Source organism: Loxodonta africana, chromosome 23, assembly GCF_030014295.1.
Source record: "Loxodonta africana isolate mLoxAfr1 chromosome 23, mLoxAfr1.hap2, whole genome shotgun sequence".
NCBI lineage: Eukaryota > Metazoa > Chordata > Mammalia > Proboscidea > Elephantidae > Loxodonta > Loxodonta africana.
In genome coordinates, this window is record NC_087364.1 from 3533608 (window position 1) to 3547540 (window position 13933).

Consider the following 13933-nt stretch of genomic DNA (forward strand, 5'->3'; position numbering starts at 1 on the left):
CTGGAAGCCCAGTGCATGACTGGGACATTCGGTCCGGGAGACTGTCTAGCCCCAGTGCTGGGGTTACAGAGATGCCCCCTGGCTCATGCTGCCCCCGGTGGAAAAAACGTGGCAATGAGCTGGGGCCTTGGGAGGGAGGCCCCTGGGTGGTCAAAGAACAAACACTGAGGCTAGTCAGCTCGTGCTCAGTGAAGCTTCAGTACTTTTAATAAACTCTGGCTCCATCTAGATACCGTTTTATATTTTTATCTATGAACTTAATCCATTTCAGTTTAAGCTTGGAGAATGGGGTAGGCTGGGGAGGTAGGAGGGTACGTTTCTTTCTCAGCAACTAAGACCACCTTTCCCTGGTTAGTTCCGACCCAAGTGCCAGGACCACTTAGCTTGGGCCAGCTCAGAGGCTGGAGTGCTTGTTAGGGGCAAGGCACTGGGCTAGGTGCCCTCGGGGTACACAGAGGGTAAGCCATGATCCTTACTGCCAGGGAGCTTGTCATTAACTCTAAGACATGGGTGGTAAACAGCTCACACTGATGGAATAAAACAAGCTTTATGACAGAATATATACGATGAAAGAGTAGCCAAGAGAGTCCACAACAAGAAATTCTCTCCGGAGAACTTTCTACACTTCCCTCCAGCGAATCCTCAGACTCGCACAGACACCCTGAGACTCGCACAGACACCCTCAGACATGCACAGACACCCTCAGACTCGCACAGGCACCCTCAGACACAGACTCGCACAGACACCCTCAGACACGCACAGGCATCCTCAGACAAAGACTCACACAGACACCCTAAGACTCGCACAGACATCCTCAGACACGCACAGGCACCCTCAGACATGCACAGGCACCCTCAGACTTGCACAGACACCCTCAGAAACGCAAGACACCCTCAGACTCGCACAGACACCCTCAGACCCACAAGACACCCTCAGACTCGCACAGATACCCTCAGACTCGCACGGACACCCTCAGACTCGCACGGACACCCTCAGACTCGCACGGACACCCTCAGACTCGCACGGACACCCTCAGACTCGCACGGACACCCTCAGACTCGCACGGACACCCTCAGACTCGCACGGACATCCTCAGACATGCACAGGCACTCTCAGACTCGCACAGACATCCTCAGAGTCACATAGACATCCTCAGACATGCACAGACAGAGACACACAGACATCCTCAGAGCGCACGGACATCCTCAGACTTGCACGGACATCCTCGGACACGCACGGACATCCTCGGACACGCACGGACATCCTCGGACACGCACGGACATCCTCGGACACGCACAGACATCCTCGGACACGCACGGACATCCTCGGACACGCACGGACATCCTCGGACATGTGCAGACACCTCAGACACGCACAGACATCCTCGGACTTGCACAGACATCCTCGGACACACACAGACTCGCACAGACACCCTCAGATGCGCACGGACACCCTCAGACTCGCACAGATACCCTCAGACACGCACGGACTTCCTCAGACACGCACGGACATCCTCAGACTCGCACGGACGTCCTCAGACTCGCACAGACACCCTCAGACACGCACGGACACCCTCAGACTCGCACAGATACCCTCAGACACGCACGGACACCCTCAGACTCGCACAGATACCCTCAGACACGCACGGACATCCTCAGACTCGCACGGACGTCCTCAGACTCGCACGGACGTCCTCAGACATGGACAGACACCCTCAGACAACGACGGACACCCTAAGACAAGGATGGAGACCCTCAGACTCACACAGACACCCTCAGACATGCACAGATATCCTCAGAGTGCAGAGACATCCTCAGAGATGTATGGACATCCTCGGACTCACACAGACATCCTCGGACACGCAGAGACATCCTCAGACACGCACGGACGTCCTCGGACTCGCACGGACGTCCTCGGACTCGCACACACATCCTCGGACTCGCACGGACAAGCACAGATATCCTCAGACACGCACAGACTCGCACAGACATCCTCAGACACGCACAGACACGCACAGACATCCTCAGACACGCACAGACATCCTCAGACACCCTCAGACACGCACGGACGCCCTGGGACTCGCGCGGACGCCCTCGGACACGCGCGGACGCCCTCGGACACGCGCGGACGCCCTCGGACACGCGCGGACGTCCTTGGACTCACAAGGACGTCCTCAGACACGCTCAGACACCCTCAGACACGCACGGACGTCCTCGGACACGCACGGACGACCTCGGACTCGCGCGGACGCCCTCGGACACGCGCGGACGCCCTCGGACACGCGCGGACGCCCTCGGACTCGCGCGGACGCCCTCGGACACGCGCGGACGCCCTCGGACTCGCGCGGACGCCCTCGGACACGCGCGGACGCCCTCGGACTCGCGCGGACGCCCTCGGACACGCGCGGACGCCCTCGGACTCCCGCGGACGCCCTCGGACTCGCGCGGACGCCCTCGGACACGCGCGGACGCCCTCGGACACGCGCGGACGTCCTCGGACTCGCGCGGACGTCCTCGGACTCACAAGGACATCCTCAGACACGCTCAGACACTCACAGACACCCTCAGACACGCACGGACATCCTCGGACACGCACGGACGTCCTCGGACTCGCACGGACGTCCTCGGACACGCACGGACGTCCTCGGACACGCACGGACGTCCTCGGACATGGGCAGACACCTCAGACACGCGCAGACATCCTCGGACACGCACAGACACCCTCAGACACGCACGGACACCCTCAGACTCGCACGGATACCCTCAGACATGCACGGACATCCTCAGACTCGCACGGACGTCCTCAGACTCGCACAGACGTCCTCAGACATGGACAGACACCCTCAGACAACGACGGACACCCTAAGACAAGGATGGAGACCCTCAGACTCGCACGGATACCCTCAGACATGCACGGACATCCTCAGACTCGCACGGACGTCCTCAGACTCGCACAGACGTCCTCAGACATGGACAGACACCCTCAGACAACGACAGACACCCTAAGACAAGGATGGAGACCCTCAGACTCACACAGACACCCTCAGACATGCACAGATATCCTCAGAGTGCAGAGACATCCTCAGAGATGTATGGACATCCTCGGACTCACACAGACATCCTCGGACACGCAGAGACATCCTCAGACACGCACGGACGTCCTCGGACTCGCACGGACGTCCTCGGACTCGCACACACATCCTCGGACTCGCACGGACAAGCACAGATATCCTCAGACACGCACAGACTCGCACAGACATCCTCAGACACGCACAGACACGCACAGACATCCTCAGACACGCACAGACATCCTCAGACACCCTCAGACACGCACGGACGCCCTGGGACTCGCGCGGACGCCCTCGGACACGCGCGGACGCCCTCGGACACGCGCGGACGCCCTCGGACACGCGCGGACGTCCTTGGACTCACAAGGACGTCCTCAGACACGCTCAGACACCCTCAGACACGCACGGACGTCCTCGGACACGCACGGACGACCTCGGACTCGCGCGGACGCCCTCGGACACGCGCGGACGCCCTCGGACACGCGCGGACGCCCTCGGACTCGCGCGGACGCCCTCGGACACGCGCGGACGCCCTCGGACTCCCGCGGACGCCCTCGGACTCGCGCGGACGCCCTCGGACTCCCGCGGACGCCCTCGGACTCGCGCGGACGCCCTCGGACACGCGCGGACGCCCTCGGACACGCGCGGACGTCCTCGGACTCGCGCGGACGTCCTCGGACTCACAAGGACATCCTCAGACACGCTCAGACACTCACAGACACCCTCAGACACGCACGGACATCCTCGGACACGCACGGACGTCCTCGGACTCGCACGGACGTCCTCGGACACGCACGGACGTCCTCGGACACGCACGGACGTCCTCGGACATGGGCAGACACCTCAGACACGCGCAGACATCCTCGGACACGCACAGACACCCTCAGACACGCACGGACACCCTCAGACTCGCACAGATACCCTCAGACATGCACGGACATCCTCAGACTCGCACGGACGTCCTCAGACTCGCACAGACGTCCTCAGACATGGACAGACACCCTCAGACAACGACGGACACCCTAAGACAAGGATGGAGACCCTCAGACTCGCACGGATACCCTCAGACATGCACGGACATCCTCAGACTCGCACGGACGTCCTCAGACTCGCACAGACGTCCTCAGACATGGACAGACACCCTCAGACAACGACGGACACCCTAAGACAAGGATGGAGACCCTCAGACTCACACAGACACCCTCAGACATGCACAGATATCCTCAGAGTGCAAAGACATCCTCAGAGATGTACGGACAGCCTCGGACTCACACAGACATCCTCGGACACGCAGAGACATCCTCAGACACGCACAGACATCCTCAGACAAGCACTGACTCGCACAGACATCCTCAGACACGCACAGACTCGCACAGACATCCTCAGACACCCTCAGACATGCACAGACACCTTCAGACACGCACAGACACCCTCACACACGCACGGACGCCCTCGGACCCGCACGGACGCCCTCGGACCCGCACGGACGCCCTCGGACCCGCACGGACGCCCTCGGACCCGCACGGACGTCCTCGGACTCGCAAGGACGTTCTCGGACACGCACGGACACCCTCGGACACGCACTGACGTCCTCAGACACGCACGGACGTCCTCGGACTCGCACGGACGTCCTCGGACTCGCACGGACATCTTCAGACTCGCACGGACATCCTCAGACACGCACAGACTCCCTCAGACTCGCACAGACATCCTCAGACACGCACAGACTCGCACAGACATCCTCAGACACGCACAGACATCCTTAGACACCCTCAGACACGCACGGATGCCCTCGGACATGCACGGACACCCTCGGACTCGCACGGACGCCCTCGGACACGCACGGACGCCCTCGGACACGCACGGACGCCCTCGGACTCGCACGGACGCCCTCGGACTCGCACGGACGCCCTCGGACTCGCACGGACGTCTTCGGACTCGCACGAACATCCTCGGACTCGCATGGACAAGCACAGACATCCTCAGACATGCACAGACTCGCACAGACACGCACAGACATCCTCAGACACGCACAGACATCCTTAGACACCCTCAGACTCTCACGGACACCCTCAGACACGCACGGACATCCTCAGAGCGTACAGACATCCTCAGAGACACACAGACATCCTCGGACTCGCAGAGACATCCTAGGACACGCAGAGACATCCTCGGACACGCAGAGACATCCTCGGACACGCAGAGACATCCTCGGACACGCAGAGACATCCTCAGACATGCACGGACGTCCTCAGACTTGCACGGACGTCCTCAGACACGGACGGACACCCTCAGACACGGACGGACACCCTCAGACATGCACGGACATGCTCAGAGCGTACAGACATCCTCAGAGACGCACAGAGACATCCTCAGACATGCAGAGACATCCTCGGACACGCAGAGACATCCTCGGACACACACAGACATCCTCGGACACGCACAGACACCCTCAGACTCGCACAGACACCCTCAGACACGCACAGGCACCCTCAGACATGCACAGGCACCCTCAGACTTGCACAGACACCCTCAGAAACGCAAGACACCCTCAGACTCGCACAGACACCCTCAGACCCACAAGACACCTTCAGACTCGCACAGACACCCTCAGACATGCACGGACACACTCAGACTCGCACGGACACCCTCAGACTCGCACAGACATCCTCAGACATGCACAGGCACTCTCAGACTCGCACAGACATCCTCAGAGTCACATAGACATCCTCAGACATGCACAGACAGACACACACAGACATCCTCAGAGCGCACGGACATCCTCAGACTTGCACGGACATCCTCGGACACGCATGGACATCCTCGGACACACACGGACATCCTCGGACACGCACGGACATCCTCGGACATGTGCAGACACCTCAGACACGCACAGACATCCTCGGACTTGCACAGACATCCTCGGACACACACAGACTCGCACAGACACCCTCAGACGCGCACGGACACCCTCAGACTCGCACAGATACCCTCAGACACGCACGGACTTCCTCAGACATGCACGGACATCCTCAGACTCACACGGACGTCCTCAGACATGGACAGACACCCTCAGACAACGACGGACACCCTAAGACAAGGATGGAGACCCTCAGACTCACACAGACACCCTCAGACATGCACAGATATCCTCAGAGTGCAGAGACATCCTCAGAGATGTATGGACATCCTCGGACTCACACAGACATCCTCGGACACGCAGAGACATCCTCAGACACGCACAGACATCCTCAGACAAGCACTGACTCGCACAGACATCCTCAGACACGCACAGACTCGCACAGACATCCTCAGACACCCTCAGACACGCAAGACACCCTCAGACACGCACAGACACCCTCAAGACTTGCACAGACGCCCTCGGACACGCACGGACGTCCTCAGACTCGCAAGGACGTCCTCAGACACGCTCAGACACGCACTGACATCCTCAGACACGCACAGACATCCTCAGACACGCTCAGACACGCACGGACATCCTCAGACACGCACAGACATCCTCAGACACGCACGGACGTCCTCGGACTCGCACGGACGTCCTCGGACTCGCACAGACATCCTCGGACTCGCACGGACAAGCACAGATATCCTCAGACACGCACAGACTCGCACAGACATCCTCAGACACGCACAGACACGCACAGACATCCTCAGACACGCACAGACATCCTCAGACACCCTCAGACACACACGGACGCCCTCGGACTCGTGCGGACGCCCTCGGACACGCGCGGACGCCCTCGGACTCGCGCGGACGCCCTCGGACACGCGCGGACGCCCTCGGACACGCGCGGACGTCCTTGGACTCACAAGGACGTCCTCAGACACGCTCAGACACGCACAGACACGCACAGACACCCTCGGACACGCACTGACACCCTCGGACACGCGCGGACGTCCTCGGACACGCGCGGACGCCCTCGGACTCGCGCGGACGCCCTCGGACACGCGCGGACGCCCTCGGACTCGCGCGGACGCCCTCGGACTCGCGCGGACGCCCTCGGACTCGCGCGGACACCCTCGGACACGCGCGGACGTCCTCGGACTCACAAGGACATCCTCAGACACGCTCAGACACTCACAGACACCCTCAGACACGCACTGACATCCTCAGACACGCACAGACATCCTCGGACACGCACGGACGTCCTCGGACTCGCACGGACGTCCTCGGACATGCACGGACATCCTCGGACATGGGCAGACACCTCAGACACGCACAGACATCCTCGGACACGCACAGACATCCTCGGACACACACAGACACGCACAGACACCCTCAGACACGCACGGACACCCTCAGACTCGCACGGATACCCTCAGACATGCACGGACATCCTCAGACTCGCACGGACGTTCTCAGACTCGCACAGACGTCCTCAGACATGGACAGACACCCTCAGACAACGACGGACACCCTAAGACAAGGATGGAGACCCTCAGACTCACACAGACACCCTCAGACATGCACAGACTCGCACAGACACGCACAGACATCCTCAGACACGCACAGACATCCTTAGACACCCTCAGACTCTCACGGACACCCTCAGACACGCACGGACATCCTCAGAGCGTACAGACATCCTCAGAGACACACAGACATCCTCGGACTCGCAGAGACATCCTAGGACACGCAGAGACATCCTCGGACACGCAGAGACATCCTCGGACACGCAGAGACATCCTCGGACACGCAGAGACATCCTCAGACATGCACGGACGTCCTCAGACTTGCACGGACGTCCTCAGACACGGACGGACGTCCTCAGACACGGACGGACACCCTCAGACACGGACGGACACCCTCAGATACGGATGGACACCCTCAGACTCGCACGGACACCCTCAGACATGCACGGACATGCTCAGAGCGTACAGACATCCTCAGAGACGCACAGAGACATCCTCAGACATGCAGAGACATCCTTGGACACGCAGAGACATCCTCGGACACACACAGACATCCTCAGAGTCGCACAGACTCGCACAGACATCCTCAGACACGCACAGACACCCTCAGACTCGCACAGACACCCTCAGACACGCACAGACATCCTCAGACATGCACGGACACCCTCAGACTCGCACGGACACCCTCAGACACGCACGGACACCCTCAGACACGCACGGACACCCTCAGACATGCACGGACACCCTCAGATTCGCATGGACACCCTCAGACACTCACGGACACCCTCAGACATGCACAGACACCCTCAGACATGCACAGGCACCCTCAGATTCGCACGGACACCCTCAGACACGCATGGACACCCTCAGACACCCTCAGACTCATACAGACATCCTGGCCACCTGAGCTTTTGTTGGGTTCCGGTTGTTGTCGTTTGCTATTCTGACTCACAGCGACCCTACAGGAGAGAGAATTGCCCCATAGGGTTTCCTAGGCTGCAGTCTTTACAGGAGCAGATCACCAGGTCTTTTCTCCTGCCGATCTTTTGGTGAGCAGCCACCAGGCTCCCTGGGTTCTGTCTGGTTAGGTAGACAGCAACGTTTGCATTGAAAATGTCTGGCCTCACCTGGTGCTCCTTGCTCTCCTTTTGGTCCTGGTATTCCCACAGGGCCTGGAAAGGTGTTGGGCTCTCCTCGGTCACCTCTGTCCCCAGTGGTACCTGGGAAGCCTGGGTCCCCACTGATGTCCGCACCTGTGGTTGAGTTAAAGCAGCAGTTGACGTCAGCAGTTTCCAACCATGCAACCTTAATTTTCTTAAGTGAAATAGCACCAGTTCACCTCAATGTGACTCAAAAGTAGAAAAACAGAAGGCAATGAGGGTAATTTCAGTTTGCTATAGGGCCTCAACATCACGAAACCTGAGATTTGGGAGGACTGTAGAGATCACAGTTGAACCCCTTTGCTTTATAGGTAAGAACACCAAGGCCTTTTAGAAGATCCAAATTCAAAGAAGCAGTAGACAGTGGAGCTGGCCCTGTCCCTGGGCTCTTGGCTAGAACTAGGTTTTAACATTAAACACTGTTGAAATTCTTCCCAGTTCACATATCAGGTGCTCTGCACGATCACTGGCAGCATCGATAAACCTGACATTTTCCCTTCACGTGCCCATTTGAACTGGGGTTGACAGGTTAACTGGAGCGTGAGTGTGTGAATTTATAAATGATACACACACATGCAAATTTACCTGTAGTTATATGAACTTTTGGTTACATAAAATATCTATAAAGGGAATATTCTAATAGTAGCTATAGGATTATGATTTTTTTTCCTTAAACATATTTTCTAATTTTTCTCCACTGGAAGAGAATAAATTTTAGAATTGGAAAAGTAAACAGTGGAAGCTGTCTTTTTAAAAAAAGATATATTCAATGATAAAATGATTTCTTCTGATTGCCCTGTGCCCTACAAATGTTATTTTATGAGTGCAATGGATAAGTTTTCAAAATTTAATTAAAAGACTAGGATATTAAAATTTAAGATTAAATTAAAAATAAAGCAGTTTCAAAGAAGCTTCCGAGCCTTTCCAGACAAGCTGTGGCAGCTCTCGGGAAGGGCAGGACTAAAGAGAAGCTTCCTGCAGAAGACAGTGAGGATGATGTTGACCGTTTTAGGACTAACCCAACATCCGACGGTGCCGTGATCGCCCTTAACCAAAAAAAATGAAATCCGTTGCCGTCGAGTCGATTCCGACTCATGGTGACCCTACAGGATAGGGTGGAACTGCCCCATGGGGTTTCCAAGGCTGCCATCTTTACAGAAGCAAACTGCCTCATCTTTTTCCCTTGGAGCCACTGGTGGGTTCAATCCGCTGACTTTTAGGTTCGCAGCCGAACACTTTAACCACTGCACGACCAGGGCTCCTTTGTGATATCCCAGAAAGAGCTAACGAGGCAAACATTATTCTGTCATTGGCGTTTGGAAATAACGGGGCTTTGAATCCCCATGAAGAAAAAAAAAATGCACTAGAATAGTTTATAAAAGCAGCAAAAAATGATTAATATTAAAGGTGCCAGTTTCTTTTCCGTATGGAACAAAACCTCCTGGTAAAAGCCGCTATCACTGTTTCAAGCACGAGAAGAGCCCCAGGGACAGACCAGGCACAGACTGCCTGCTTCCTACCGGTGAAATAAAAGATTGTAGATGCAGCCCTGGATGAAATGGACATTGTGAACAACCAAGGGCACACCCAAAACCCAAACCAAATCCAGTGCCATCGAGTTGATTCTGACTCATAGCGACCCTATAGTACAGAGTAGAACTGCCCCACAGAGTTTCCAAGAAGCGCCTGGCGGATTTGACCTGCTGACCTTTTGGTTAGCAGCCGTAGCACTTAACCACTACGCCACCAGGGTTTCCCCAAGGGCACACACGCATCCCAAATATCCCAAGATGCTGTTGAAAAAGCTAAACATTTGCTGTTTTCTCCATTTAAAAGGCTCACTCATAGATTCATTAAATGTGGTTTTGGGTTTGAGGGGTGAGTTCTCAGAGATCACATCCCTAGAAGTCTGCGGAGTGGTAGGAGGTCCTGGATCTCTACGGCCACTCTTACTCAGCCAGTCAGTGATGGTAAAATGGTCCTTCAGGAGCCCCACCCTGCTCCCACATCCTGCTTTCCCTACAGTCCAGAACAGCACACATGTTGTTAGGTGACATCGAGTCAATTCCGACTCATAGTGACCCTACAGGACAGAGTACAACTGCCACATAGGGTTTCCCTTACGGGAGCAGACCACCAGGTCTTTTCTCCTGCCGAGTGGCTGGTGGGTTTGAACTGCTGACCTTTTGGTTATCAGCCCAGTAACCACTGTGCCACCAGGGCTCCATATGGCATCCACAGTACAGAGGTGCTGAGGACTGCTGCCAGGGGTGGAGTATCCAATAGGCAAGGTGAGCACAGTGCTTACCTTGCTTACCATTTCATCTGCAGTAAACAATTTCACATTTTTTCACCACATCAAAGATTCTGCTTCTGTGTATGGCTGGCACCTGTCTCTCTCGCAACCCCACAGCGCCTCCCTACAGAATCCAAGCCTCTTTTCAAACTTAGAATCCCCGACAGGGGCGGATGACTCAGTAAGCAAGGTAAGCAAGGGCTTACTTGTGCTTACTTACTCATCTGGAGTGAACAATCTCTGTAGTGAAATTGTTCACTACAGACAATCTGGCACCTTGCCTCTTGGCTCATCGGCCCCCGGTCGCCGCACTCCTGGGTGTAATTGTGTGCTGGGATGGCCCGTGAGTACCTGGGGATCCTGGAAGGCCTTTGGTGCCTGGCAGACCGTGTAATCCACTGATTCCTCGGATTCCCGGAGTACCTGCGAGAAGTTCACTCATTATTTCACGCACAGGAGAGTAAACAGGGCTTCTAGTTGGTAGGAACCCTTAAATTAATTCAGAAATATTTTCGTTTGCTATGATTCTGGGCATCTGTACTGCTCAAGACCCCTGCAAATATTTAGCAGCTGAGGATGTAAATGAATCACTTTCGTATTATTCAGGAAAACCGCTTCGGATTAATCTTTTTTTGTCATAGGCTCTTTAGTGCCAGGAGGGAGCCGGGGAGTGATCCGTTCCATTCCTCTTCCCACCGCCTGAGTCACTGGTATATACTTGGTTTGTAAATAAACACTGTATTGGGGACAAATAGCCTGGCATGATCTCCATTCCCTCTGGATTTCTGAGGATAAACATTTCTGAAGTCAGACAGTGGAAACAGGCCACAGTTCTATGACGTGGGTAAAGAGTGTGGCAGAATGAACACAGCTGACAGCTGGGAGTGGGGCGGCGAAGCCGGCCATCTTGAATTCTGTGCCAAGAGAGAAGACTGGGGTCTGCCTCACCGAGGATGGCCCAATGCCAGGCAACCCCGAGCCTCCACGGCTTGCCCAGTGGCCTGGCCAGCCCTTGCTTTGTGCCAAAAGCCAGAGAAGCTCCGGGCTGGACTACGGGGAAATTCACGCCTGTTGCTTGTTCTCATCCAAGCACTGCCCTGTGATGCCTGACGAGTGGGCCCAGTGTCTCTTTGCGGGGGTGTTTCATTGATCTTTTTTGGAAGCAAACACTTCTTTGCAGATGAGTGTGTCTCTTTTTTGACCGACTCAGACAACTGCAAACCCTGTTCTTGGTATGTGTTTGTCTCTACAGCAAATCTCTGGCAGTCTTCCCCTATCTCATACAAGTCTGACAGAAAACAGCTTTAAGAGAGCCCCACCTGGCTAAATGGCACCTCTCCTCACAAGCCCGGCAACTCTGGCTTGGACTAAACCGTTTTCGTTTTCGCTAAGGAAAGAAGCGCGTTACCTGGCAAACCTGGAACCCCTTGCCAACCATAATTTCCTTTTTCGCCAGGCAGTCCAACTCGTCCTGGGTCCCCCTGTGGTCCCTGAAGTCCTGTTAACCCTGGGAAGCCTGAGGGGTAAACACATTGTTAATTCTGAGAACACAGGGAAAACCGTTTCAAAATACTTACAAGAGACCTTGGCTCCCTGGCCTGGCTGGAGGGAAGGTAGTTTGTGGTAATGACTGAAGGACGCTGGAGAATGGCAGCTGCTAGTCCAACTAGGAATTTAGTACCTTTCCTTCAAGCCTAAAGTTCCTGTGGCCTTAAACACCCACGTTCAAGTTCAATGGGATTAGCTTGGCCTTGCCAATGAGAAAATGGCTTGTATTTTCTACTCTTATCCTGTCATCCAAATACAAGTCTGGAGACTGGAGAAAGTCCCTAAAACAACGCCTTGAGAGATTCTGTCCAGCCCCTCAAAGCTCACAAGTGCTGGGTAACAATAAAAGCCACAACAATAAAAGGCGTGAAACTAGGTCACCATTTGCTTTCCTTCATTAATTTATGCTGTGCAATTGAATTTCTGCGTATTCAAGTGCAGGAAGAGGGATCTTCTGACAATAACTCAGTCCCTTTATGTGAGAGATGGATGCTCAGCCACAGACACATTTTATTATTTCCTTATGCTTCTCCCTATTGCCGTAGGTTTTCTCCCCCACAGCCCGGGTGGTCTTTGGGGTACACAGCCTCCTGATCTTTTTCTCTCCATGTCACTGGTACTAATGCAGAGCTAGATGAATGGACAACATCCAAAAGCAAGTTTCTTATTGCAAGTTGATTGTGGCAGACAAGGATAGAGGCAAAATTGGCCACCTCCGCTTGGACACATGGAGTCAGGGTACTAGGTGGGTCTCAGCTGCACTTAGCCTACACCCATCATTACACCTTCCAGCCATGGCTGGAGGAGGAAGAAGCCACTCGCTTGAACAAGGTTTGGCTGCAGGGGATTTTACCTGTTTGTCCTTTCAGTCCGGGAGGACCCTGGGCTCCTTTCATGCCTGCTATCCCAGGGAAGCCAAGGCTGCCCTCTGCTCCTTTCTCTCCAAAGACTCCCTTTTGACCTGTAATGAAAGAGTTTCTGCTTCACATTGTATCAACCTGGAATTTAGTGCTTTACGATTAGTGGGGAAGCTAAAGGATATCGCAATACCATAGTAACACTCTTGTGTTTGGGGATGGGAAAACATCCTTGTCCAAGCATGTTTCCTCTTTTTTTTTTTACCTATTTCTCCCTCTGAGCCTGGGGTAGCCAGCCTCCAAGATGGTGGCCAATGATTTCCACTGCCTGGTATTCACGCCTTGGGAAGTCTCCTCCCACACTGAGTAAGGCTGAATTGTGTGACCAACAGGATACTAGAGAATGATGCAGTGTGACTTCAAAGCTAGGTCATACAATTCATTGCTGCTTTCACTTAGTCCTCTCTCTCTGATCACTTGCTCTGGTGGAAGCCAGCAGCCATGTTGTGAGGACACCCAAGTAGCTCAATGGAGAGGTCCACGTGGCAAAGAAATCAGGCCTAATGCCCAC

The 13933-nt window shown here is 55.3% G+C and overlaps 1 protein-coding gene across 1 annotated transcript in view; it reads right to left on the bottom strand.

Moving 5' to 3' along the window:
- COL4A2 (collagen type IV alpha 2 chain) overlaps positions 1-13933 on the bottom strand; it is a 250289-nt gene that overhangs the window by 14987 nt on the left and 221369 nt on the right. Inside the window, exons 37-40 of the mRNA XM_064275231.1 lie at positions 13359-13466; positions 12366-12473; positions 11309-11380; positions 8629-8754 (exon numbers count right to left, since the gene is read on the bottom strand). Coding sequence (XP_064131301.1) covers positions 8629-8754; positions 11309-11380; positions 12366-12473; positions 13359-13466 — 414 coding nt within the window. The remainder of the gene's footprint in view (positions 1-8628; positions 8755-11308; positions 11381-12365; positions 12474-13358; positions 13467-13933) is intronic.